The 25,709-nt window shown below is 45.4% G+C and overlaps 8 protein-coding genes across 8 annotated transcripts; 6 read left to right on the top strand and 2 right to left on the bottom strand.

Annotated features, from left to right (window-relative positions):
* Positions 1–234: 234 nt before the first annotated feature.
* Positions 235–1,949, top strand: AOL_s00097g512 (uncharacterized protein; the record flags this gene model as incomplete). The annotated part of the gene is made up of 2 exons (XM_011126345.1): positions 235–280; positions 406–1,949. The coding sequence occupies 2 exons, from the start codon at positions 235–237 to the stop codon at positions 1,947–1,949; spliced, it is 1,590 nt and encodes a 529-aa protein (XP_011124647.1).
* A 730-nt stretch (positions 1,950–2,679) lies between these two features.
* AOL_s00097g511 (uncharacterized protein) lies at positions 2,680–3,936 on the top strand (the record flags this gene model as incomplete). Its single annotated transcript, XM_011126344.1, has 5 exons — positions 2,680–2,768; positions 2,848–2,999; positions 3,057–3,151; positions 3,207–3,714; positions 3,782–3,936. 5 exons carry the CDS (start codon positions 2,680–2,682, stop codon positions 3,934–3,936), a joined length of 999 nt encoding a protein of 332 aa, XP_011124646.1.
* Positions 3,937–4,718: 782 nt separating this feature from the next.
* AOL_s00097g510 (uncharacterized protein) lies at positions 4,719–5,910 on the top strand (the record flags this gene model as incomplete). The annotated part of the gene is made up of 2 exons (XM_011126343.1): positions 4,719–4,818; positions 4,889–5,910. The coding sequence occupies 2 exons, from the start codon at positions 4,719–4,721 to the stop codon at positions 5,908–5,910; spliced, it is 1,122 nt and encodes a 373-aa protein (XP_011124645.1).
* A 1,115-nt stretch (positions 5,911–7,025) lies between these two features.
* Positions 7,026–9,979, top strand: AOL_s00097g509 (uncharacterized protein; the record flags this gene model as incomplete). Its single annotated transcript, XM_011126342.1, has 14 exons — positions 7,026–7,094; positions 7,189–7,201; positions 7,279–7,314; positions 7,387–7,417; positions 7,478–7,902; positions 7,982–8,385; positions 8,450–8,480; positions 8,542–8,682; positions 8,749–8,897; positions 8,970–9,005; positions 9,059–9,344; positions 9,408–9,545; positions 9,617–9,681; positions 9,767–9,979. The coding sequence occupies 14 exons, from the start codon at positions 7,026–7,028 to the stop codon at positions 9,977–9,979; spliced, it is 2,037 nt and encodes a 678-aa protein (XP_011124644.1).
* Positions 9,980–15,386: 5,407 nt separating this feature from the next.
* On the top strand, positions 15,387–17,494 carry AOL_s00097g508 (uncharacterized protein; the record flags this gene model as incomplete). The annotated part of the gene is made up of 5 exons (XM_011126341.1): positions 15,387–15,587; positions 15,683–15,779; positions 15,877–15,952; positions 16,023–16,636; positions 17,037–17,494. The coding sequence occupies 5 exons, from the start codon at positions 15,387–15,389 to the stop codon at positions 17,492–17,494; spliced, it is 1,446 nt and encodes a 481-aa protein (XP_011124643.1).
* A 920-nt stretch (positions 17,495–18,414) lies between these two features.
* Positions 18,415–18,962, bottom strand: AOL_s00097g507 (uncharacterized protein; the record flags this gene model as incomplete). The annotated part of the gene is made up of 2 exons (XM_011126340.1): positions 18,415–18,832; positions 18,898–18,962. 2 exons carry the CDS (start codon positions 18,960–18,962, stop codon positions 18,415–18,417), a joined length of 483 nt encoding a protein of 160 aa, XP_011124642.1.
* A 760-nt stretch (positions 18,963–19,722) lies between these two features.
* AOL_s00097g506 (uncharacterized protein) lies at positions 19,723–21,354 on the top strand (the record flags this gene model as incomplete). Its single annotated transcript, XM_011126339.1, has 5 exons — positions 19,723–20,161; positions 20,345–20,465; positions 20,519–20,743; positions 20,803–21,050; positions 21,173–21,354. 5 exons carry the CDS (start codon positions 19,723–19,725, stop codon positions 21,352–21,354), a joined length of 1,215 nt encoding a protein of 404 aa, XP_011124641.1.
* Positions 21,355–21,958: 604 nt separating this feature from the next.
* On the bottom strand, positions 21,959–23,314 carry AOL_s00097g505 (uncharacterized protein; the record flags this gene model as incomplete). Its single annotated transcript, XM_011126338.1, has 5 exons — positions 21,959–22,191; positions 22,253–22,880; positions 22,940–23,035; positions 23,100–23,189; positions 23,267–23,314. The coding sequence occupies 5 exons, from the start codon at positions 23,312–23,314 to the stop codon at positions 21,959–21,961; spliced, it is 1,095 nt and encodes a 364-aa protein (XP_011124640.1).
* Positions 23,315–25,709: the final 2,395 nt, after the last annotated feature.

Genomic DNA, 25,709 nt, shown 5'->3' with positions numbered 1-25,709 from the left:
CCGGAGACGGAACATCTTGATCCTTTCTCCTCTTCTATTCCAATTCCAATCATCCTATATCACCATCGTTATCAGTTGTCAGTTATCATCATCAGCTTAAGCTTCAAACGATCGGAAGGTTTTTATATATTACAGACAGCTACAGGAGCTCCCATGGCCTCCTGCCTTGATACAGTTGTCTGTCTCACCGTTTTAGCCAGTTAGCTTCTCTAGGTTCAACTCATCACTCCCTTAATGCCCGCTCTCAACACTCCAAGGTGGGGGTTGAACGATACCTATCGTAAGTTTGATACGGCATTTTACCCTCAATAATAATCCATATTGCATATAACTTTGCTCGTATACAGCATGTACCATCGCGAATATGACGGCTAATTGGCTTTTGTCTTCATCCGATTTTCTCAGGTTTTATATGGTCCTATTTCGGAGGTAGCCTTCGCAATAAGGCACCACTTCCCCAGAACCTCAAGCGGGTACGCGCAGGGCAGCGTTTGTCAGCATCATGTTTTCACGCTTCTCGACTCCAGCAAGCCCGTGGATTCCACGACTATTTTGTTCAAGCTGTTCCTCCGTCGTCGCAACATCCTGAACAGAAAGAGAAGCAATATGTTCGAATTCCCCTGAAGTCTGCGAAACATCATTTCGGTGTCCATACTTCGCGGGGAGAACGTGGCTATAATGAGGATACATGGCAGGCTGGCATTATTGATCTCCCGGCCTTTGGGGACGGCAGGACACATTCACCACAGAAAGAACCAGTAGTTCATGACCCTGATCATCCCACTAATTCGGTATTCTACTTCGGAATATATGATGGTCATGGGGGAGATACCTGCTCTAAATTCCTGCAAAAACATTTGCACGACTATCTAGAAGCCACATCGAAAGCTTTTGGCCTACAGCCACCTCCAAACCCGCCAAAATTTATCACCAAGAGCGAATTGATACACATGCAAAGTAATTTGAATGACTCTTGGAGACATATAGTTGGTGGGTATTTCCAGCGTTTCAAGCCGGACTATGATTCCTCCCACGACCACCTTGGACATAAGGTAGAGAGGCCAAAACCCCGGAATGTCCACGAAGAACAACCACCCACCCTCGAAAATTTGTTATCATATAGCTTTCTAAGAGCGGATCTCGACTTCATCAGTGGCGACGGATTAGCTTCGTATCTCTCCCAGAAACGACCTCCTAACACTTCGGATGACGCTGCACCCGCCATTTATGATCTCCAGAACGCTTTGGACGATGTCAACGGTTCTTACACGACACCACCAATCAAGTCTATTAAGCGTGCAGAGGTAATCTCGTTCAAGGGTGGGTCAACGTGCTCTGCGGCACTTATATCCATGCCGGAAGGCGAAAGCCCATCCATCCCATTCTGGCACCCACAGGCCGAACCGACAATCATGACAGCTCATATCGGTGACACTCGTATCCTCGTATGCGATTTAGCTGGTCAACCATACCCGTTAACCACAAACCACCACCCATCACTACCCTCCGAATCCAAACGATTGCGAAGGTATGCCGCAGCTTTCGTCACAGACTCATTTGGTGAAGAACGTTTCGGCGTCCTCGCGAACACTCGAGCCTTTGGTGACGTCAAGCAGAAACGTTTGGGAGTCTCTGCGGAACCTGAAATCTGCCGTCTAACCGTCCGCAATAAGGGAGAGTTCTCCTTTATGGTACTTATGACGGATGGTATTAGCGGGACATTGAGTGATCAAGAGGTAGTTGATATTGTCGGCGACAGCAGGACACCCGACGAGGCAGCTAAAGCTTTGGTTGACTATGCATGCACGGTGACCAAAGAAGGCGACAATGCAAGTGCCATGGTGGTGCGGCTGGGAGGCTGGGAGAAGCGAGCACCGGGAGATCATACTCGAGATCTTCGAGAATACAGAAGAAAGGAAGCTGAACAAGTTCGGAGTAGGAGAATGTAATAATTGCGTTTTGTCTGGATTGTTTTAATGAAGTAAGTGCATACTTTGGGCAATTGCTTTCTTTATCCTGTGGTTCTAGCCAGTTTGTGCTCCGGAGGAAACGGAACACCCCAATGATAGCATTTCTAAAAGTATAGAATCTAAATTGATATTAGATTACAACGGATTGATATCATCTATATACGTATATACATATGCATGCATGCATTATGTGAAATTAAATCCAAGCCGGTCTCGAGTGCATATGAGGGAAAAAAGAGGTGAAGTCATCTATTGTAGAATATTGAAATCATCGGATAATATCTCAGCCTACAATTGGTTCATAATCCATGCGCGATAATTCCCCTCAAACCTTAAACTGTAAAATATGCACACTGGAATTTATACCCATCGATGCCCGGGTGGATTTTTGAGATACGTAAAGTGCAGCCGTGTCTAATGCTTCAGCTCAGGGAGCTCCACTATGGACCAGACAGTACTAGTCCGATGCCGGTGCAGCGCAGCATCGGCTAATTAAGGTTAGCAACACAGGCGCACGACTCAGTCCCGAGCCAAAAGACCCGGGACCCTTCTTATCTTTGGCCTAGTTCGAAACCGACCTAATGAGCCAGCGCAGCCTAGGTCTATATACCGTCTGAAACCATTATAATTAGATGATGGTACCACTCACTCTCGCCATCCAAATCTTTTCTTCACCACCCGAGCTTCACTAGCTGGTAACAATAACACAATGGCGCCTCAAGAGCTACCTTTGTCTCGCTACGACCTGACGACGTACTGGGGCAGGGTCAAGCATGCGTCTGACTTAACGGATCCAAGGTAAGAAAGTCTCAACGTCCCCCACCATGGTACTGGGTCTCGAGCGCGCTAACGATAGCCGATTATAACAACATAACAGAACCCTCTTCGTATCTGGAACCAACCTTCAAAAGGCCATTGAACTTGTCACGGGGTTCAAATCCGGCAATGTAAAAGTCGATGTCTCCAACAGCCCGTCTATGGAGGACGTCTGGGCGGCGAAGAAGATTGTCGACTCGACGATACACCCAGGTATTAGTTGTCAGCCAGACCGAAGATGAATCGCAGACATCTAATAAGGGGTAACAGACACCGGCGAACCCGTCTTGCTACCTTTTCGCATGAGCTCCTTCGTTCTTCTGAATCTTATCGTCACAGGAGGCATGCTTCAACCTGGCCTAGGTGTAAGACCGCCCTTCTACACGAAGCACGAGACTCGATAGTAACACCCGCGAATAGACCACAGGGACCGTCGTCTGGCAGATCATCAATCAGTCTGCAAATGTCGCAATCAACACTTCCAACGCCAACAAATCGACCCCTCTAAGCATGTCGGACCTCATAACCTCATATTTAACCGCAGTCACAGCCTCTTGCGGTGTGGCAGTCGGTTTGAATTCCCTAGTACCACGTCTGAAGAACATATCGCCGTCTACGAGGCTTATCTTAGGTCGATTGGTCCCGTTCGCGGCTGTCGTGTCGGCTGGTGTGGTCAATGTGGGCCTTATGAGATCCGGGGAGATCAGGACGGGTATTGATGTTTTCACACAAAAGGAGAAAGGGGACACTAGTGAGCCCGAGAGTCTAGGGAAGAGTAAGAAGGCGGCGATATTGGCGGTCGGAGAGACAGCATTTAGCAGAGTGATGAACGCCACACCAATCATGGTTATCCCGCCACTGGTACTAATGAAGCTGCAGCAAGGGTGGCTGAAGAAGAGACCAGGCTGGACTATCCCAGTTAACTTAGGTTAGTATTGAAAACTGGTATCATTGGTTTTAGATGGAATTCTTACTAACCTGTATATAATATCTAGGACTCATCTTTACAACGTCGATATTCGCCCTGCCATTGGCACTTGCTGCTTTCCCCCAAAGACAAGCTATCGATGTCAGCCATCTAGAGCCGGAAATTCAGGAAAAAGCGGCGAAACGCGGTATTAAAACAGTAGAGTTCAACCGCGGTATATAGACAAGATCTATGATTTACTTGTTATACTATGTACAGGATTACGAGGTATTCCGCTTGTGGGGCCAGGCCTTCCCTATTATTCGGCACATAATATTATTTCCTTCACGCCATATGCATACACTTACATATAACTTGTACATTATTAAGATAAACTAGCTACAATTGAACCAGTCGGAAAAATCATCTTGATGCGATAAGATGAGATGTAATCTTTCAACTTTGCACTTCCTGAGCTCCTATCTTGGATCTTGACCTTTTACGTCAGATTTATATTACTCGTTCTGGAGCCGATAAGATCAAAGCAGCCAGTCGGCACCAAGGACGTGGGGGAGCGGCCGCTACCGATGGTGGAAAACTCCGACAAGGGACCAAATCCAGCTATGCGGCGAACGGCATGCTGGATCCGAAGATAGATGTGTTGCACACTGAGATCCGGTACGCCACGTACGGCTGGGATTTTGTTCTGGAAGACAGCTGGAGGCGAGATATCAGATCCGGGTTAGTGGATAAGCTTTTTATGAACGAAGATTTCATGATCATGTCTGATTGTGATGTATAAAGACCGCAGGAATCCCCTCTTTAAGCTCGATATTTTACATCTTCATATACAAATCTACATAGCAATTCTCACGAAACTATTGCGCGCGCAGCATTGCCTCGATATTCAAATCCAATACATACTCGCATATATTACATCTTATACATATCCAATAATTCAGATCAGGATATCTCGAAGGTCCACAGAATACACCGTTTCAATATTCCTCTTTAAGGCTATCAAGATGACTGTAGAATCCGCCGTTCAGCTACTTCCAATCCCTGCTCCTGCCGCTAGCCAGTTCGGAGTTGAGATTAGAGGCCTCGATCTTGCCAACCTTTCCGGTATGTATCAGAATCATAGAAACAATCCATTAACTTGAAATATCCGCTAACCATACATAAAACATCTCAGACGAGGACTTCAAGATAATCGAAAAGGCCCTCTACGAGCACCAAGTTGTTCTCTTTAAAAATCAACAATCACTCTCCCCCTATCACCAGTACCAGCTCAATCATCGCTTCTCTCCCAACAGCACCATTTACGGCCACTCAAATAACACCAAAAAGACTGCATCAATCCTTCATCCCGACCTTAAGACTCTCCCAAATCAACCTCAGGTTCAGTTGATCGGTAATGGATTTGTCCCCGAATACGAAGGCCTCCAAAATGCTCAATTGAAGCATCCACACCACAAGACCTTTCATAAAACTGCCATCCCTGAGGCCGAAGATCTCGACTTCACAAGATTCTATAGATGGCACATTGATGCCGCTCTCTATGGCGCAAACATGCAGCCGCCAAAAGTAACAACTCTCATGGCTGTTAAAGTGCCTGGAGGGAGACGCCAGGTTCTTCGTTATGACGATGGAACGGATGATAATCTCAACGTGTCATTGGGCACTACGGCCTTTGTTTCTGGCGAGAAAAGCTACGAAATCTTGAGCGATGAGGCCAAGGAGTTCGCCCGAACCACTAGGGTCGAGTACGCCCCACATCCATACATCTGGATGTCAAAGGCCAAATCTCTCCCTACAGGTCTCGGTCTTTTCTCTGACGGACTGGAGCTTCTAGAAAGCGAGTTGCCAGACGTTACCGAATCAGACATTCAGATTCATCCAATCTGCTGGAAGAATCCAGTGACCGGGAAGCTGGCTTTACAAATTCACCCCAGTGCCGTTAGAAAGCTTCATCTCAAAGATGGTACTATCATCGATGATATTGCCAAGGTTAGAGATATCGTTTACGGTCTGTTGAGGCCAGGAATTGCACCCGAACTTGTCTACGCGCATGATTGGGAAGAGGGCGATATGGTGTTGTTCCATAACCGTGGTGCGTTGCATACTGTCTGTGGGGCATTCGCACCCGAAGAGGTCAGGATGTTTCGACAGTGCAATTTGGCGGATACTGAGGCTCCAGCGGGACCAGATGCTTAAATGATTGATACCAGATGTTAACTGGATAACCATCATTCTTTTCTTTTGTGCTTTTTTTTTTTCTTCCTCTTCCTCTTCTTCTTCGTTATATTAGCGATTTGCAATTTGGATTATCAGGCTCTTAGAGGGTGTCCAGGCGCAATTTGCTTTCATGAATTTATTCCCTTTGATATTCCACACACATACACAACAGTTCAGTAGACAGAAAAAGGCCGTTCAATCAAATACCTTCCGGTAGTTAGTTAGAGTAGTTAGAGATTACCAAATATAAATTATATCTCTTACAGCAGCGCAGCTTTGATGCCTTATTCAATGATTTGTAAAATGCCAATAGTTGATATAATCAATGCCAATAATGTATATAACCCTCGAGACGACCTCCCAAATGCAACATGTCTGCAAACGTCCAGTCAAAAATGCCCCAGACTCCGCGCCGAGAAATAATCAACCTTGATTCCTTGGAATTAAAACCCAATAAGCACACTCCGTCGACGCTCTACAAGCTTAGTCAATACCCCGCTGAGTGTTTAGTGATGTTTAGTGATCAAGATCTCGGCCGGGATTAGGTAAGGGTCCTGCAGTAGAGTTTAACACCAGAGCTTGGTTCAGCTAGCTACCCACACACGTGACCCCGGATCATCGAACATTGATCGATTGAGGGAAGCTTATGCAGATTCGGGGTTCCGTCTTTGATCCGGCTCACTGACGGGATCGATGATTCAATTGAGTTTTTTGAGGAGTATATAAGTCCCTTTGGATAACTGCTTCCTTGGGTTTCAGTGTTTGTTGAAGCAGCCGATTTTACATACCTCAGGGCAAGATCTCAATATTCTTTGAAGATCTATATTCAATTCGCCGTCGAGCCAGAAAAGTTCAATCGGGGCAGCGTATACGTACTAGCCTTGTTCACTTGACCGATTCGAAGTTCGCGGGGTAGCAACGTCATTGCGCTCCAAAGTTGGCAGCGGCCGCATACACAATTCAAAATCCAAACAACCGGCAGAAAAGAAGAAGAAAAACCCCGTCAGACCAAGAGATAATTCGATATTCCCAATCCTTCGTAAACATCACGAATCAGCATCAATCCAAAATTGAATAAAATTACTTTAAAAATCATGCCAGGAGACTCAAAGAACAACCCTGCCAATGCGTTGGGTTTGAGGTCCCAGACGGGATACTTGCCTGTGAGTATAGATGCTTCCGAAAGGTTCCGTTTTTACTTTCATGCATGAAAATCGATTGGATTCTGACAGGGTTTCAAACTTAATGCCGGCTTAGATCGAAGCTTATGGTACTTTTCATTCAACTCGACTGCAACATGCAACACCAGTTTATAATTAAATTCTAATAAAAATGAAAAAACAACAGGGCTTATCGGGAATATGCACACCTGCGCCATTGTTGGTATGACAGAAACATCCAAATTTGATGCTACTTATCTTAGTTTTCTGAAACTAATTTTGGTTTGTGGAACAGGCATTGACGGTGGAATCGATCAATTATGCTGGTAAATTATACCACAAAAACAACACGCCCCAGAAATATGGTATTGACCGTAATAATATAGGCCGGAATTCGACTCGCCCAGTGTATTCGCCCGTATTCTTGACTGTAACAAGGGTGGCCACTTTTCCATTTCACCTGCCCTTGACGCCGAAAAGGCCAGTCATGAAAACTATTCTCCTCCAACATCTAAACAGGCCTACCTTCCTTCAAACAACATTCTCCAAACACGTTTTCTACATGAAGACGGTGTCGTTAGCCTTCTTGATTTCTTCCACCGACCTATTAAGGATAGGGTCCTTCAAAAAGGTTTGGGAAACGGTTTAAAGAAATGGTTGATTAGACGTGCAGAGTGTATTCGTGGAGAAATGGAGCTAGATGTTGAGTGCTTCCCTGCATTCGATTATGCGCGGCTGCCGCATACGACAGAGATCTTGAAGCATAACGACGGAGAGTGTGTTACCAAGATTCTGTTTAAAACAGAAAGAAGTATGACCATTCTGGCACTCTATTTTTGTGGTTTATTATTTTGAACCCTTTATATGCTGATAGAAAGGACTTTTTACAGAGGAAATGGCAATGCAACTCGAAGCCACAATCGATTGCGGAGAAGGCGGAACATGCCCTGTCATTGACTTCAAAATTGAAAAGAGGGAGCCCCACCTCGGCCCCGGTGTGACCTGCAAAGTTAAACTCCGTGAAGGACAATCTGTGTCATTTGTCTTTAGATGTGCTAATGACGCCCAAAATGATCCAACGCCCATTACCACCCCTTTACTCGACGGACTTCAAAAAGATACGTCGACTTATTGGTACAATTGGATTAGTCAGTCAAAGTATAAGGGCTTATACCGGGAAGCGGTTCAAAGGAGCTTGATGATATTGAAAATGTTGACCTACGAGCCGACGGGGGCGATCGTAGCGGCTGCGACTTTTTCGTTGCCAGAAGATGTTGGCGGAGGAAGGAATTGGGTAAAGATTTTGACCATTATTTTTCAAGTCTCGAGGTTACAGCTTAGCTAACAAGTCATCCTAGGATTATCGATTTTCTTGGGTTCGGGATTCTTGTAAGTCAAGTCTTAGCTCTTAGGTCCTGATATTCAACCAATAACTAAACTGTTTTACTAGCATTTACTATCTACATTCTCCTTCGAATGGGGTTTACCGCCGAGGCAGAAGCGTACATGAATTTCATTTCAGACCGCCTCAAATACTCAAGAAACAAAGATGCTGGACTTCCCATCATGTTTTCCATTCGCGGGGAAACGGGTTCGTAACTGGATCATGCTAAACGAATTCTAATCGAAGTAACGACTGATCAATATATGATTACAGAGCTAGAAGAAGTTGAATTGAACCATCTCGAGGGATACCGCAAGAGCAAACCTGTTCGAATCGGCAACGGCGCCGCCGACCATCTTCAGCTAGATATCTACGGCGAGTTGATGGATGGTATCTACTTGTATAACAAATTTGGCAAGCCGGTATGAAGGAATATATTTTGCCCAATCACAGAATCATAGGTCGAATTACAGTATGACTAACTATACCTCTAGGTATCATGGGACCTATGGGTTTCCGTCAGGTCAATGGTGAGTCAGCCAATAGGCATTCCTAGAAAAAATGAAAACTAACACTAGGATAGATTGACTACGTCTGTACGGTCTGGAAATCTAAAGACATGTCAATCTGGGAAGTCCGTTCCCGCCAACAAGACTATGTCTACTCTAAAATCATGCTATGGGTAGCCGTCGATCGGGGCCTCCGTCTCGCTGAAAAGCGATGCCTCCCCTGCCCCAACCGGGATCATTGGCTCAAAACTCGTGACGAAATCTACGAAACCGTTATGATTAAGGGGTGGAACGATGAAAAGAAATTCTTCTGCCAATCATTTGAGTCAAAAGACGTTCTTGACTCTTCCATACTAATTGGTAAGTACACACTTCCTTTGCAAAAACGATCGCATGCAGCTAATATAGGCTACGTACAATCAGCACCATTGGTCTTCTTCATTGCGCCAAATGACCCACGCTTCCTTTCTACGATTGATCAGATCCTGAGACCACCAGAGAAAGGTGGTTTAACATCCACTGGCCTCGTTTACCGCTATGATACCGAGCTCGCCGAAGATGGTACGTGATTCCAGATTGATTTCTCTAAGATACTCTCAGCTAATGTCCCACATCCTTGGGCGGCGGAATAGGTGTCGGAGGTCGCGAAGGTAGTTTCAGCATGTGTACGTTCTGGCTAGTTGAAGCGTTGACGAGGGTATGTCGTTCCATCCAGTCACAGGATCTAAAAGCCTTGTTTCAGATGCAGTTCTAGCTAACCATAGTATACGTGAATCCCTCAGGCTGGCCGATACGACAAGAAATATCTAGTTCGTGCGATTACTATCTTCGAGAATATGTTAAGCTTTTCGAACCATTTGAACATGTTTTCAGAGGAGATTGCTAGAACCGGAGAACAGTTGGGGAATACACCCCAGGCGTTCTCCCACTTAGCTATGATTTCTGCCGCATTTAATTTATCCAGGATCCAAGCTGGAGACTATAGCGGTATCTAAAGTTAAAAGTACTGACGATCATGAACGTTTAAATTTTTTTCTTTTTTCCCTTGCATGTATACAAGTATTTGGTTTTTAGTCTTTTCACTTCTTGTTTGAAGGAGACCTTATTCTTGATGCTGCGAGGCAATCGCAAGGATCTAAAAACTGCATGTACATGTACTCAAAGGCTACGTAACTACAAGATACTTTATCCAAAAGGCTGCAAAATAATTAAACGCTATTCGACAAAGAAACTAAGCAATCTTACACTAGAGGCATGCCTAAGTGCCGCTGTTGGCTACCTAGACACATTTATGGATCTGAGATCCCTTGAAGGTTTCCAAAGCTCGCAGAGACTAACAAATAGGACACCGAATTGCAAATTATCTTAGAAAAGATAACCCCAGAACGTCCAAAGAAATATATTCCTGTAAGGCTTGCCTATCAAAAATGAGCCAGCCTTATCTATAGGACGGCCCTATTCCGCCAACTGCAGCTGCAGTGGAACCGGCAATTTGTATCGGTGTAGACTTAGGCATAGATGAGGGAAACGTAGTCCAATTGCAATGGTATCTGTGTCGAAACCCAAATCATGACTATAATATCCGGCGCATATCAACAGACCAATTTTTTAAACCAAATAGTCATCATCTATAGCTAGCTAAAAGGCCGCCCGACGCGTGATCAACTGTAATATAATCAATCATAAGTATGATTTCCTTCCAAGGGAATGTCATGCTCGTCCATGGAGTGGATCTCTCAAAACTCCACATAACTATACTGTAATGATTGGCCCTCAAGCTTCAGATCAAGACGAACCTATCTGACAATCGCCCAATAATATATTCAAAGCCACTCATCCAAGCTTAAGAGCCGTTCGATAGACTGCATGGTGGCAAACGATTAACTAATGCTCACGACCGACCGCACGGTATCGAGCATAAGTGGAGAGCCTACTCATATGCATGTGCGCCTCTATGTATGTTAGCTTGCATGATAACTATGCAGACTAATCCGCAATTTCTATCGTCGGAACTTATAATAAAGGCCCCACCACTGAAAGCAGTTAAAAGCGTTAGAGGGACCCCTGAGGCTGAAAATTTAAAGTGTGGGCCACGTTTATCCATAAGGTTGAACAGGAGCCAGTCGATTTAGGATCGAGAATATCATTTCTCGCGATCCCTCTGCAGGTTAGTTAAACGTTATCGGGGAGGGAATAAACGAGGGCAAATCATGTCAGAGATACCGTAATTCAGCCGCATGACGTTGTGGGAAGTATTGGTTTTAAGTGATATCACTGGCTAGAGGAGACCGTTGGGTGCTATATGGTCCCTGCCATATACGCATTTTTTTTTATTTTTTTTTGACTAAAAGAACGTAGAGTTTCTTGGGTTCGAATTTGAAGAGAAGAAAAAGGATCCGGAATGCGAAGTCTTAGACAAACCTGTCACGGAACCAAGAAACAGGGATCCCAGGCACCTGAGCCTGCGAAAAGAAAGCATAAAGACAAAAACGTTCTGGGAGGGGAGCCTATTGGCCATTGGGTGATGTAAATTTTAGTTTCAAGGAAGTTCCGGGCCTGGTTTCTTATCCTTCGGTCTTTTTGGTGTTTGAACCAAGCTTTCCTTTGTTTTCTTCGAGGTCAGGTTAACCGTTGGCTTCCGCAAGGCGAATCCCGCCAGGCCCTTCCCGGTATGTGATACAAGCCTCGGGTTTCGGTGCCCCTCGGGTTTGCATCCAAGGGAGAAGAATGTTGGAGTTTCCCCTGCAAAAAGCTAGCTTCCGGGCCGGGAGGAGGGGTGCTTGTTAAGGGGAAGTTAGGGAAGGCTCTTCTCTTGTTACACACCACGGTGTTATCGGCATTCCCGTGGGATGCGCAAACTGTCGTGCACCCCGATGCGTTCCTTCGACGTTGACGAAGCTTTCATCGCCATCAATACAGTAGTTTTTGGAAACAAAAAAAAAAAAAAAGAACATATCGTGATGAAGATTTACCTGGGTATCTTTGTTGCTTTCGTAATAGGGCTTATGTGCCCACGTACTTTCAGCTTTACGTCTTTTAAATTTTGTAGCCACGTAGACGTTGCGGTTCGGAGGCACCGTGGCATATTAGTATTTCAGCATGATCATGGTTAATGTAGATGAATGTTAATCTGTGAGTCAAGAAAATCATTTGAGATCCTGAACCAAAATAGTATTCAGTCTGAATATAGGTACTTACCGTACCAGGTGGATCTGAGCTTCTATTATTTGAAGGGCTTGTCAAGAGCGAGCCGATATATCCCGACATGCGACACAATGCAATGGTGATATTGTGCGAACTTAGTCAACTCGCTTGGTCGGCTGATATAAGGGCCCGAAGGACTCGATCCCTCAATAATATCAGCATCAATGCGAATGTGTTTTATTTATTTGCATGGAAACCGCCGGTATCCACAATTATGGTCATATCATCCTAAATGCTTCGTTTGGGCGCCTCAAAATAGGAGATGAAGCCTAGTGAACGATTTGGAATACATTCGAATATCGGTCACTAAGGACCGAACCCCGCTAGTGATTTATTTCAGTCGTCTTTGACGTGATTTCAGGATTTAATATTTGGTATTAGGGTAGTTAATGCGTACCTAGAATACAATACGATACAGGGAACGTTACGGGCCCGAATCCTTCACATGGGACAGATTGCATGCGCGCATCGATTGTCGCTTGGAGTTGAGGCCTGGCCGATGGGTGTCGAGTAATTTGGGAGTTTGCGTTCGCCATTGCACAAAAACTCGATCTGACTCGATCCGCCACTCTCTGCGCTGCAGCGCTGCCCTGTTGTAAGGCAGACTCATCCACACCAGACTATGACAGCAATGCACGATGCAAGAAAAGCAGGTGACCAGGCCGAACCTCGAAGATTCGAAATTCGAAACTTGTGACGTGCGACATTGCAATGGGCAGGATACCTGCATGTTTGCATGCATCTTAGTAAGTCCATCAACGGCTTCTTACATTGATGCATTGCCATGGCCTCGATGTCGACTCGACAAGGGAAACTAACTTGACTATCATGATCACGACTGCTAGGAAAGTGCTGTTAATTCAAGGCAAACAACCAGCATGCCCTTCATGAAACGAACGATGTGCTACAAAGCAAAAGAATATGACGTTGTAGGAGACCACCTGATCAGGCAGAATGGGAAGTAGCAGTTGTAGCATGCGACACACGTCTCATCAAGTTGCACCGACTGCTTTTTTCCCTTCCATTTCGTTCGGTCGAAAATTCTCGTGGAACGAATGGACACCGCCGACATCGAGTGGAGCAGCAGGTTATCGATAATCACTTCGTGTCGAAACATCGAGAGAAATATTAATTAATGCCACCGGATCCATGGAAGAAATTCGGACAGGGATGGCGCCCGAGCCAACTTAACCCCTCATCAGCCATTCCTGGGATATTTATAAACCCCTGCAAAGGTACAGTCTACGAACGATACTTGCCCAGAGCGAGATGGTGTGTGCAAGATCTTTCGCCTTGTTCTGCCCAGGCACTACACTCTTCAGTTAGTCCGCAGCAAAGCACACACTGGATCGGTGTCGCCCATGCGGGCAACCCCCAGCATGTGAGGGGGTCCCTTGTCGACATCGACAAGGCGTAGACACCCTATAGTTCGGGTCTGGTATACTATTCTTATGTGGTTTGTGAGATGATATGAGATGATATATTAGGTCAGAAAGCAGAATTCGAGTGGTCAAGCTTCCCAAAAAAGATGCTTTGGTGAAGTGGGAGCGCCCTTTCGGTTCGATTATTCTAAGCTAAGTTAAGGCACATGAATTTTAGCTATGGCTCCACTGCACCACACCCACCTCCACCAGGGTCTTCAGAAAAAATGAACATGCCTGCGACGCAGCGCAGAAGTGGTGTTTTCGGAGCTTCCATTTTCCCCACCTCCATCTTAGTTGTTGAAGCAGCACAATAATCCTGGTACTTTCAACCATTCCTTGTGTTCATAGCTTCGGGATATGGACAACCACTTGCAGGTTGTTAGCGGATACAAAGGGCAGCCCGCGAAACAGATGTTAAAGCTAAGGAAGAGATGGAATGGCCATGGAGCAACAGTGTGGCCGAAAGCTGGTGCGATATAGCGACGCTATTGGGGGAGAGTCTTAACAAGGCCGCCTTTTTCGCACAGGCTTCTTTTCTTATTTCCATTGAAGTTGTTCGGCACCATCGAACTGTTACAAAATAAGAGATAGAACGGGAGCATATATATTTTGTGGCCACTATTACTGGCAGATAAATTTGATGACTAGAAAATCCTAATTAGGAGCTGTCAGATTTTTTATATATATCGTTGGGTGTTCGCATGACTCTCGGCCATGAGGCAATGGCACTAGCTCATGAAACGAGAAAGCCCCAAACAACTTCGCCTTTTACAAATACTATCGGCCTCTTCTTCCCTTGACTATTTCCTTATTAATCACATTTCCCCATTTTGATAAGTAAATATCCTTACAGATATCACCATTTAGTCTTATTTTTTTTTATTTTTTTTATTTTTTTTATTTTTGTAGAGGCACGGAGCAAAAGTAAAAGTCTGAACAAAAAACAAAAGAAAGAAAAAGAAAAGAACAAACAATTAATTATCAACGGCGTACGGCACATACACTCAATCATCCGCAAGACGAGAGAAACGGCTTCATCTTGACACATTGTTCAAGGATTCCTTTTTTTCTTTTCTATTATAGTCAAACTTTACTATATTTCTGCCGATTATTCCAAAACCTCACTGCCGCTTCCCGTCTTCTACTTTCTAGGCAAATGTGCTTGAATGTGCGGATGCCTTATCGATTCAAGGCGGCAACTTCAATCCTAGCACAACGGCCATCTGTCAGAACGTATAATATCCCCTGATCAGACGAAAATATCATATCTTCGTATGCATCTTCTTTTAGATCCTGTCAATCCACCCCCTTTCAAATTAAATTCTCCTATCTGTATAACATCGGTTCCGTTCTGCGCACTGATACCAAGCTTAAGGCCTTCCCTCTTCTACCATTGACAAGCATTATTTGTTTCTCTATATGAGTCGGAGAAGAAACATCGTTTCCTGTCATCGAATTTAGCTACCTTGCACAGTCGATGACTTGCATACCCTAGGATAGGCATTTTGGCACAAGTGACATTTGTCTACTCTCATTCGACATTATATATCTTGGGGACATAGACCCTCGTCGACGATAGTCTCGTTCGCTTTCTGCAGCATCAAACTCAAGCTTCTTTTGATACAACCATTCCAAAAGCACAATCTCCTACTCTTCTATAGAAGATAAGCATACTCTTTGTCCATAGCCTTGCCTCTAGCATCGGTAGTATTGGATAAATCGTTCCCGAAAGTTCTTTATTTGATTTTTTTTTATTGAACCCTTGTCGGTCAAGATGTCTTCGTCTACGTCCTCGCTTTCTTCCCTTTCTTCAAGCTCCTCTGGTTACTTGAAGCCTAAGGTTGCTTTGATTGGCAGTGGGGGGTTACTTGGAGACGCTACCTTGACAGCTTTCCTGTCACCAGAGTTCTCCGATTACTTCGAGAAACCAATCAGAGTTTTGACGAGGAACATTGCGCAGCCATTCCCTGCGAATGTAAGTTCTGGAATTCCTAGGTCGAATGTTGCAACTGCAACTATAGATTAAATATTTTGAACAAAACTAACGGAGGCTCTGCTGTTGTTATATAGGCCACATTCATACGAGTGGATTGGGATGATGACAATGTTGAAGACCATCTTACGCGCTGTCTCCGTGGCGTAAGCGTAGTGGTCAACCTTCTAGGCTGTAAGTATAATATGTCTAACTCCACATCTCGTATTTCCTGACTTAGTTCTCCTTGAGGTAAACTGCTTTTCATCGTAAACTGACAAATGCCATCTAGATAATCCTGATGCCTGGGATGTCATTACGAGAGCTGTCTGCAGAGTTAAGCCCCAGCTTTACATTCCACCAGAATTGTAAGTTCGACTGATCTTTCCTTTCGCACGAAACGGTAGTTGTATCACAGCTTTAACTAATATTTACTAGCTCCTTCGACCATACTCTATGGGACCCTCGAAGGATACCAATGGCATCCGTCGTTGATGACAAGCGACGCCAGACGCAGCGAGCACGAGCAGCAGGGGTTCGCACTGTTCAGATTTTCTGCGGAATCATCATGGAAAATATCATATCCGGACCACATACCGGTGTCGACTTCCTTCCCTCCAGAAGACGGATAATGGCTCTCACCTCGGACAATGGTGTCGAACACCCTGTTTCTTTCACATCGTCCTGGGATGTCGGCAAGGCTATCGCCGCTGTATCTACAATGCCAGCTGCAGTTACTCACGGGGACCTTGACCAAGTCCACATCTCCGGCGATATTAGCTCTTGGAGCAAGCTAGCAAAGCTTATGAGCGCACAACTTCACCCCATGAGCTCTTCTTCTTTCGAATCACAACTCCTTAACGACGCTAGCCCCGTTGAATATTTCCTTCGGATCGCTGCAGCAGAAGGGCAACTTCACTTCCCATCCTCACAATCATCTCGTTCCCGGAGAGCAGTTCCCACAAACCAGAATAGCCTAGTGGATACCCGTTCACTAGGCGCCCAGCCATGGGTTAAACTAGCCCAAGTCGTTCGCCATTTTGATAAACATGGTATTTGACAAATTCCCCGCTTTTGAATTTTAATGGCTTCTATTTCGAAATTTCCTATTCAAATCTTATACCCTCTTGAGTTTAGCTTCATGAGTTCTATTTTCATCTTTTTTTATTTTTTTTTATTTCCCCACTTCGGGCTCTTTTTCAATCGATGTTATGTCAAAGCCTTCTTTGTGCTTTCGATTCTTGTTTTATTTTATCTTTGTTGGTTCAGCGAAATACCCATTTTCCATCATACCCATATGTTGGCATATTTCTTGGTGTTCGAAATCGGCGTCTCCACATGTGTGATTCTGCTTTGCATATCAGATTGCTTTCTTTAGCCTCAAATTCAAGAGAAAATGTGATTTAATCAATAATTAGTAACTTATTATTCTCTTTCAATTTCTATTTCTAGATAATGATGCAGCCCGACAGTCTGGCACAAGTAGCCCAGAAGAGTCCTCCAAAGCGACAGCCAGTACTACCAAGAAGAGAAAACGGGCCAGCGACTCCGCTGGGAGCAGTGTCGAAATCGACAACAATACCCTCCAAAGCTACGACGAGGATCCGAAATCCCGAGGAAGTCTAGAGAACATTACAGACGCTAAAATCCCACCCGCCCTATTGCCGAAAGTTAGAACCTCCAAGCCTAGATCCTCAACCGCGGCCGTTCGAAGGAGTGCTAGGTTGGCGACAACAACACGGGAATCTGCAGCCGTGTTGGATCGAAGGGTGACCCGCAGCATGACAAAACGGGCGAACAACAATAAGACCAAGAATATTAATCAGAATACGAGGAAGAACGAAGACAAGAACAATACGAAGGCAGCTGCCCCGACCGGGCGGTCAAGCCAGCGGAGACGAGTCGGTTGAATGCAAAGCAGTATTTGCCTGAGAGGATCTTGCATTTCCTGTGCCTCCCAAGGCCAGGCAGTTGCAGCTGTCCCATGCGGAGGGCCTGTGCATGTATGTATGTACGCATATGTGGAGTCCATGTGCACCGCATGGACTCGAATGTCAAATCTTGAAGCATTGGCGCTTCAAGTCAAGGGACGGAAAAAAGAGAGAATATAGCTCCACCATATTTCAAGCTTACATAGCTCGGATGTCAGCATGTCATTCCAATTTAGCCCATTGAATGTACTTTTTCCCTTTTCCCTTTTCAATTTTCCTTTTTTTTTTTTTGGTTCTGTTTCTGCTCAATGCTCCGGAACATTATCAGACGATATCAAACGAGAATTTGAGATTTTTCTGTTTCTCCAAGTTCGGGTTTGCTAAATTGGGGACTGTTCGTTAACTAAGCCCATCGATTACCGGGACTTGGCAGGCACAGCAGGGCCAGTTCCGACCCACGATCATGCCTTAGTGCCCTATATTTGGAATACGACGAGGATACTAGTAGTTTATAATCGAACCACTTTCTTTGTGCATGCACACGCTTTTACTGTATGTAAGCTATGACAGATGGCTTTGTCGAGCTCTGCTAAGATATTAGCTAAGGGAAAGTCTAAGAGATTATCTAAAGTTTATCTGCCGAAGATTTAATATATCGGATACATTAAGTCAGTTGAGAAGTATTTGGTTTCTGTGATACATCGATGGTACTTTTTGTGTCTCCACCAACGATGACCAGGGTAGCCCCGCCTTTCATCCATGGGCTTCTTCTTCCTCCTCCCTTCTTCTTCTTCTTCCTCTCCTCCTTCTTTCTCAGCTGACTTGCTTTTCATGCACCCCGGATTCTTAGGGGGGTGGGTATTCCCCTCCATTCTATCGATTCCTTTTGCATTGCATATCTATTTCACTTTCTTTAGAACATCTTTCTTCCCAACATTCTCATTGTCCTTCCCGAATAACCCCAAAAGATATGCAATTCGTATAACATTTAGAACAGCAGACGCTCCAATATTTCCTGCCGTAGTATCGTTCCAAGCCAGAGGGTTCATAAATAGGTCATACCCGATCCCCTTATACGTCGCCCAGATATGGCCGTAGTCAGCGAGTACGAGGAGAAAAACATATGATCTCGCGATACGAGATTCGTTCGAAACATGGCAGCAGAGGAATTGAGCCACTGCGATGAGAAGGAAGACATTTCCAAGCGAAAGTATGGCGGCAACGGAAGCGTCGTCTGGTTTGTAAGCATGCGGGGTCGGACCCAGAGCGCGCAAATACTCATGAGGGTCTTTGAAAGCGACGAAGCAGGCATATACTCTTTTGATACCTATTAGGCTTTTTGTGTGTTCCCTGGTTTCTCGTGCGAGGATGTATAAACTTACAATGCCGTTGGTTCAATGAAGCCGAATATGATCCAGGGAATCGTTGGCATGACATGTTGGACCATTTTGACTCGATTCGATCGAAGGTTTGAAAGACAGTGTAACTGCAAATTCGTTATAGTCGAGCGATTGATGCTAGATACTTTGAAGTAGTGTGATCACAATATGGAAGGCGAAATCAGACAGGTACCATAGAAACCTCTGAGGTTTTTGTACATTTCGGCATTTAGAACGCCCATTTCATGTCAGAGTGAGATTTGGATGGCCAATACTCCGTACCCAGGCCGAAATTGTTCTTGCTGACATCCCATGTCGGTTTCTGGCTAGCTCACGACCACAAACTTCTTCACCAAAATAAAATAGCAAAAGAAAGATGATTTCGCGCACGCGTGTGTATTATGTAGTACCATGTGGTTTAGGAAAACCTCGAGCCCAAACGACACGTGCTTCGATTCTTCCATGCCCAGCCCACGATAGAACCCCGCGATTTCGAACAATTGAGCCGTTTTATGAGCCTCAAAGATAAAGTGGCGTTTTGGTTGGTGTTTGTTCGATTGGGCACCCACCTCGTAGTTCTTAGCCCAGTTTTTAAGCCGCGAAAACATTCATTTTGGGTCAACCTTGGACGCCATGCCAACGACTGACATCACGATAACCAGAGCACCCGGAGCATTCAAAGGTCGTCTGGACCCGCTGTAGACCTCATCTCAATCCTTCCATCGCCTTCATCGCCTTCATCATATCATCATCAACCCTTCCATCAATATATATACCAGCAAATGCGTAACTCCCTCTAAACTAGCCCGGCCCTAGCTGTCCCTCGCGATGCCACAACCTCGTCGTGGAATCGCCCATAGTGGTGGGAGAAGCGCCCAGCCAGATCCTTCCGTTCCAACGCCGAATAGGCGAAGTCGCGTCGTAGCGAACTTCAGTGCGATCCTTGCCCGGCGTGGTGCAGCTGGGTTCCGACATATTGGTGGTCTTGAGCCCGCACAGGACGATACCGACGAGGATGAGTCGGAGCTAGATGATCTCCAGTTTGGCGAGCCCGACGAGATTGACGATGAAGAAGAGGAAGAGGAGGATGATAGCGATGATCAGTTGGTTCCTTTGGACAACGATGAGACCGACGAGGAGGAAGATCAGAGTGAAGAAGAGATTGAGGAAGGAGAAGATGATGATGTTGAGGGCGAAGAGGAGATTGAGGAAGAAGAAGATGAGGATGAAGAGATTGATGGTGCTAATGCATCAGGCCATGATCAAGGTATGTGTCAACCATGAAACTACAATGTTCCCATACTCCCATAGCATGTTATGTTGCTCGGCCTTCCAAAGGCCTAAACCAACACCATCACCTACCATTTACTTAGCTCTATCACCCATTCATTCAATCATTTAAGAACTCAGCTAACCATGAGTGTTCCCGTTGTTACCGTCGACCCTATAGCTACCCCTTCCCTGGCTGGCCTCAAGGAAATTGGCCATCTTGCATCATGGACTGTCTCTACCTCAAAGCCCGGGTGTGGAGTTGCAGAGCTCCGATCTGAGGACACCAACCTCTTTTGGCAGTAAGTTCATCTATAAAACTGATACTAGGAAATCGTGTGCTAATTAGATATAGATCCGATGGCCCACAGCCTCATCTAATCAATATCCACTTCGCGAAGCGCGTCTTCGTCAAGCGTATCCGTGTTTTCCTCGACTATGGTCAAGATGAATCTTACACGCCAACTAAGATCGCCATTTACGCCGGGACTGGCTACCATGACCTTCAGGAAGTCTGTATCCTCGAGTTCCACCAGCCTACTGGATGGCAGGAAGCTCCGTTGGAGGGCGTTCATGCAGAGTAATTATCACCAAGCCTTTATATTGGGCCATCTACCGTTCTAATCAAATGTGTCACAGCGGGATTTTGCGTACTTTTCTGATTCAAGTCTGCGTCCTCTCCAACCACCAGAATGGTAAAGATACCCATGTCCGTGGTCTCCAAATTTACTCGCCTCTACAGTATCTCGAATCGCAGGCGACTCTCGTCGGCGGACTGGAGCTCGACGAGCCTAATGCTGGCGACATTAGCAAGCTCTCGCCTATGTGGTTCAATGAAAAGGAAATCCCCTTCAATACGGTTAAGATGATGTCCGAGCTTGAACTGCGTTAGAAAGCAGCCATGCTTCGAAAGATTCATCAAAAAGCTATTGAGGCGCGTAAAGCGGAAGGTGGTGAATTTCCCCATCTCCTAGAGTATCCTACAAAATCGTTGCTAATAAAATACCAGGAAATAATGCCGCTATTCCACCTGAACCTCAAATGTCACAGGAACAAAAAGAGGCTAGAGTTTTAAGGAGGGTTGACCCTGATGAACCAACCCCCCCACGCCCACGGCCAGCTCCAAAATCAAATCTTAGTGATAGAATTGAGTGGGAAGATTTTGATCCCCTTATGATGGAGCTTCGCTAGCTCTCCCCCTTTATTCATTCATGTTTCATACCGCATTCTATGGCGTTTGTCCCATCAACCAGGAGGGTACGCCTGCTCTATCGATTCTCCGTGGGCATGATTCATTTTATGTAACAGTTTCTTTAACAAAAAGATTTCTTAGCGTGCATCAAGTCGGCGTTCAGGTTCTTGTTATTATATCGGGCATTGCATTCCTCCTTTGTTCCATTGCCCATTCAAGGGCTTCTATCTACTGTTTGTGCTGCTTACCCCAATTCTCTGGACCTACATTACGCAGAATAGCTACTCATGTTCCCAGTACTACAGTCTGGAAGAGCCCTTAAACCCGATTAAGTATTCAAACGATGCGCTATCACATGTGTATGCTAGTCCAGCGCTTCCCGCATCGGGAACTACACGGTTCATGGATATTCAAGATTCATTCAAAATAATGGTAATTGATATTGCAGAATATTGGTGATCTATAGAGCTAGAATACAACCTCCCCAGTAAAGGTAGCCGATGAAATTTTGGAAAGACATAAGTAACATCCGACATAATTGAGACGTCTAACAACCAAGACAACAAATCAAGAAGTTTTAGTTAAACCAAAGACGATGGAGGTTTAGCTCAAGAGCTTCTTGATCTCTGCGACAACTGCATCACCAACTTCGCTAGTTTTGCTCTTTCCACCGATATCACCGGTCTTGACACCAGACTCGATGGTAGTTCTGACAGCGTCTTCGACTGCCTTGGCTTCTTCGTGGAGGTTGAGAGAGTATTTTAGCAACATGGCAATACTTAGGATAGAGGCAACGGGGTTAACGATGCCCTTGCCCGAGATGTCCGGAGCAGAACCTAAGGTCACGGGTGACATTAGTGCCAACTCAAAATTCACAACTTCGAAAGGAAACCATACCGTGGATCGGCTCATATACACCATTAACATTCTTCCCGACTTCCGGAATACCCGACAAACTGGCTGACGGCAGAAGCCCCAAGCTTCCAGGTATCACACTTGCTTCATCGCTAATGATGTCACCAAACAGATTACTTGTGACAACGACTCCATTCAACGCTCTCGGGTTCTTCAACATCAGCATAGCAGCCGAATCGATCAAATGATGACCCAGCTTTACTTGTGGGAATTCCTTCTCCATAACTTCTGTAACTGTTTTCCTCCACAACCTCGAGGTAGCGAGGACATTCGCTTTATCTAATGACCAAACCGGTGCTGGTGGGGTTTGCTGTAAGGCCAAATGTCCAGCGAGTCTCGTGATTCTCTCAATCTCTGCTTTGGAGTATGGTTCGATATCATAGGCATATCCGTCACCTGTGTCTTCTTTCCGATCACCAAAGTAAATACCACCGGTGAGCTCACGGACGACACAGAAGTCTACGCCTCGAGCAATATCTGGTTTTAGGGGTGAGTTGTCAAGTAGAGATGGTGCGGCGAAGTTGCAAGGACGAAGGTTGCCGAATGTTGCGAGCTCTTTACGGAGTTTGAGAAGGCCTTGTTCGGGGCGAACGGTACCAGTACCCCATTCCTAGACGATTATTAGACTTATTTCTGATATAGATAATAGAGGAGATTTGTATAACGTACCGGACCACCGACGGCACCGAGGAATACTGCATCGGCGGATTTACAAGCATCTAAGACCTCATCGGTGAGCGGTGAGCCGGTAGCGTCTATCGAAGCCTAGTTTCGGAACGTCAGAAGATCCATACACAGATACAAGCACGATGGTAAAATTGGATCTTACGCCGCCAATAAGGTGGTCCTGGAAATCGAATTGTATAGAAGGTCTTGCTTCAGAAACAGCTTTCAAAATTTTGATAGCTTCTTTGGTCACCTGCAAGCTAATTGTTAGCTGTTGTATTTTGACAAATAGGATAACATGTAAATGTAAATGCAGCGGCCATGTCATACCTCAGGACCACAATGGTCGCCAGCCAGAACAACAATTTTATATGCCATCGTAATATATTTATGTAAAGATGATTTTTAAATTTCGATTATATAAGGATTGATTTTTCCGAAGATGAGAATAAAATAGGAGAGGAAATCGATGAGATGCCGATTGCTAATGGCCGATGGCGAATCGCATGAACCTGTCGTAATGGGCTAGAAGGTAGTGTTGGATGCTCGACTCAAAGTCCGATATCGGGAGGGGCAGCTGGGAGCCGTTCGGCTTCGATCGGGTTTAAGCAGCGCCCAGCCCAAATCAGACTGCTGAATAGATGTACCCCGCCAAATGCGGGAACGGCGGAGGATCCTGGCCGCCTTCTGCGGGACTCTTTGTGCGACCGTTCGGCTGGAACGCTGCAGCACTGACGAGGGTGGTTTTTAAGCCGATAGTTGCCGACAAGTTCTTATTTCTATTTCCCTATTCCGTGCACGGCCGTGTGCAGCGTTGGTCGACATACGATATGATGGCATTTCTGCAGATGGCAATAGATGGTCATTCGAAATTCGAAATAAAAAGACGAAAGAAGGTGAGAGTGGTCAAAGAGATTCGCCAAAGGTATGTACGCATGGCAGGTATCGAAAATAGTCGAAACATATTGTAACTTGCTCAGCGCAGCCCCACGTTGTATTTCTAAATAAAATCTCCCCTCTCATCCGTTGAACCGAATCTTTCCAATTTGTAACAGTTTTAACGAAATACAACAGCCTCCCGAAGCTACCTAATCTTGGCCGTCCGGGCTCAGGAGATCATGATCTAAGTCAAGATTTCTTGGGAAGAAATATGGGGGGGAAGGGCTGACGCCTCCATATTAGATTGACCACGACCTCATGCCTAGCCCGCCTTAGCAAAACGGCTAGACTAGTACATACTTATGTATAATATATGGTTCAGCAAGCATCAACATGGCCTGATGGGCATACAATGGGCATACCTCCCTCTAGACCGACTCGTAGACGGTGGGCCAGATAGCAAGCTAATGAGAAACAACATTCCAAGAATGCAAACGGGGCGAAGAAGGGACTATAGTACTAAAGCATTGTGACAGGAATGAATCACCGACCAAATCCGATTGCTGTGGGGAATACCGTTCAAGACTAGTTAGTTTAAAGCCCACTCGAGAAAACTCTTTTCAAAGGACACTTGGGCTGGTATTAAGTATTTATAATCGGACTCAGAAATCCCGGACGATCAAGAAACCCAAATAAGTCAGTGGTTGGGAAGTCATTCACTTTCCTGTCGGGGCCCCAGTCCGCAAGGAATGTTAGAATGCTCACAATTTTATCGCAATAGGATATACTATATTGATATTGAAATGCTATGCCTAGTAATCCAAGGCCCTAAATTCGTAATCCTAAGACATATAACGATAAACGTCTAGGAGGTCTTCTTAGATCAACCTGACTCGGGGTTCCCGAAGCTAAGATCCAACACTGCGTCTAGAAGTACACTTAGCTATGTATACTTAACCCCATAAAGGCACACTAAAGCCTTGCTCAGAATCGAACCCCAAAGACCCGAGCTTCGCGCCGATTTTGCTTGCCAGCGTGACATTGCCACTAGTTTGGTACTTGGTAACTTCGACAATGGGATCTGTTTCCCCCCATTTCTGATACCTGATTGGGACGATATCTTGAGCCTGTGGAGTCGCTAGCACTGTGGCCAGCTTAATGTGGAGAAAAACAAAACTCAAGGTGCATGAATGTCTCGGCCAATATCCAGATTCAAGTTAGCATCCAGCGGCAAAGCAGGAGAGATGCAAAAAAGTGGAGAGAAGGAACGTGGGTATGGGAGTAATCTGATGTCTGTTAGTGGTCTGAGTTCTGAACCGACAGGGTACTTTCTCCGAGGGGCGGTGGAGTACCTGAACACTTGGCTTTGAGGTGATGCGTTCACTATATTGGTATCCACCTCCAGCAATTCAAAGTTTGTGGAGAAGAGACATGGAGATGATCCCAGGAGGTCATGAGTCCTCTGTCTGTGATTCTACTTTTTAAGACTTTGTGGGGATTCATTAATTTTGTCGGGAATGCGGGGGAAATGCGGGTGAAGGAGCGAATTCATGGGGTTGATGAGACTTCATATTCTGTAGATCTGGGGAAGATAGGCATGAGGACTGAGGCTCGAGGGGATTCAAAGGATATATCATCGTAGAACCTCGGTCAATATCGATATTATGGGCCACAGAATTCGAGAATGACGCGGACTTCGCATCGTAACCGGAAATCAAGTTGGGGATTCAACCAGATTACCGCCATGATTTCCCATGGTTCCGGCTTCTTACGCTCCCTCAAAATGAAATCATGTTGAGCACGTCTATCACGACTTAGGGCCTTCTCGCTGTTCTAGTGACCTTATTGAAACGGCTATAAACCTTCGAGATATGTCGTTTACCAAGGTCGAACG

This window comes from Orbilia oligospora (assembly GCF_000225545.1).
Source record: "Orbilia oligospora ATCC 24927 unplaced genomic scaffold scaffold00097, whole genome shotgun sequence".
In the NCBI taxonomy this organism is placed as follows: Eukaryota; Fungi; Ascomycota; class Orbiliomycetes; order Orbiliales; family Orbiliaceae; genus Orbilia; species Orbilia oligospora.
This window is presented reverse-complemented; position numbering and strand designations above follow the sequence as displayed.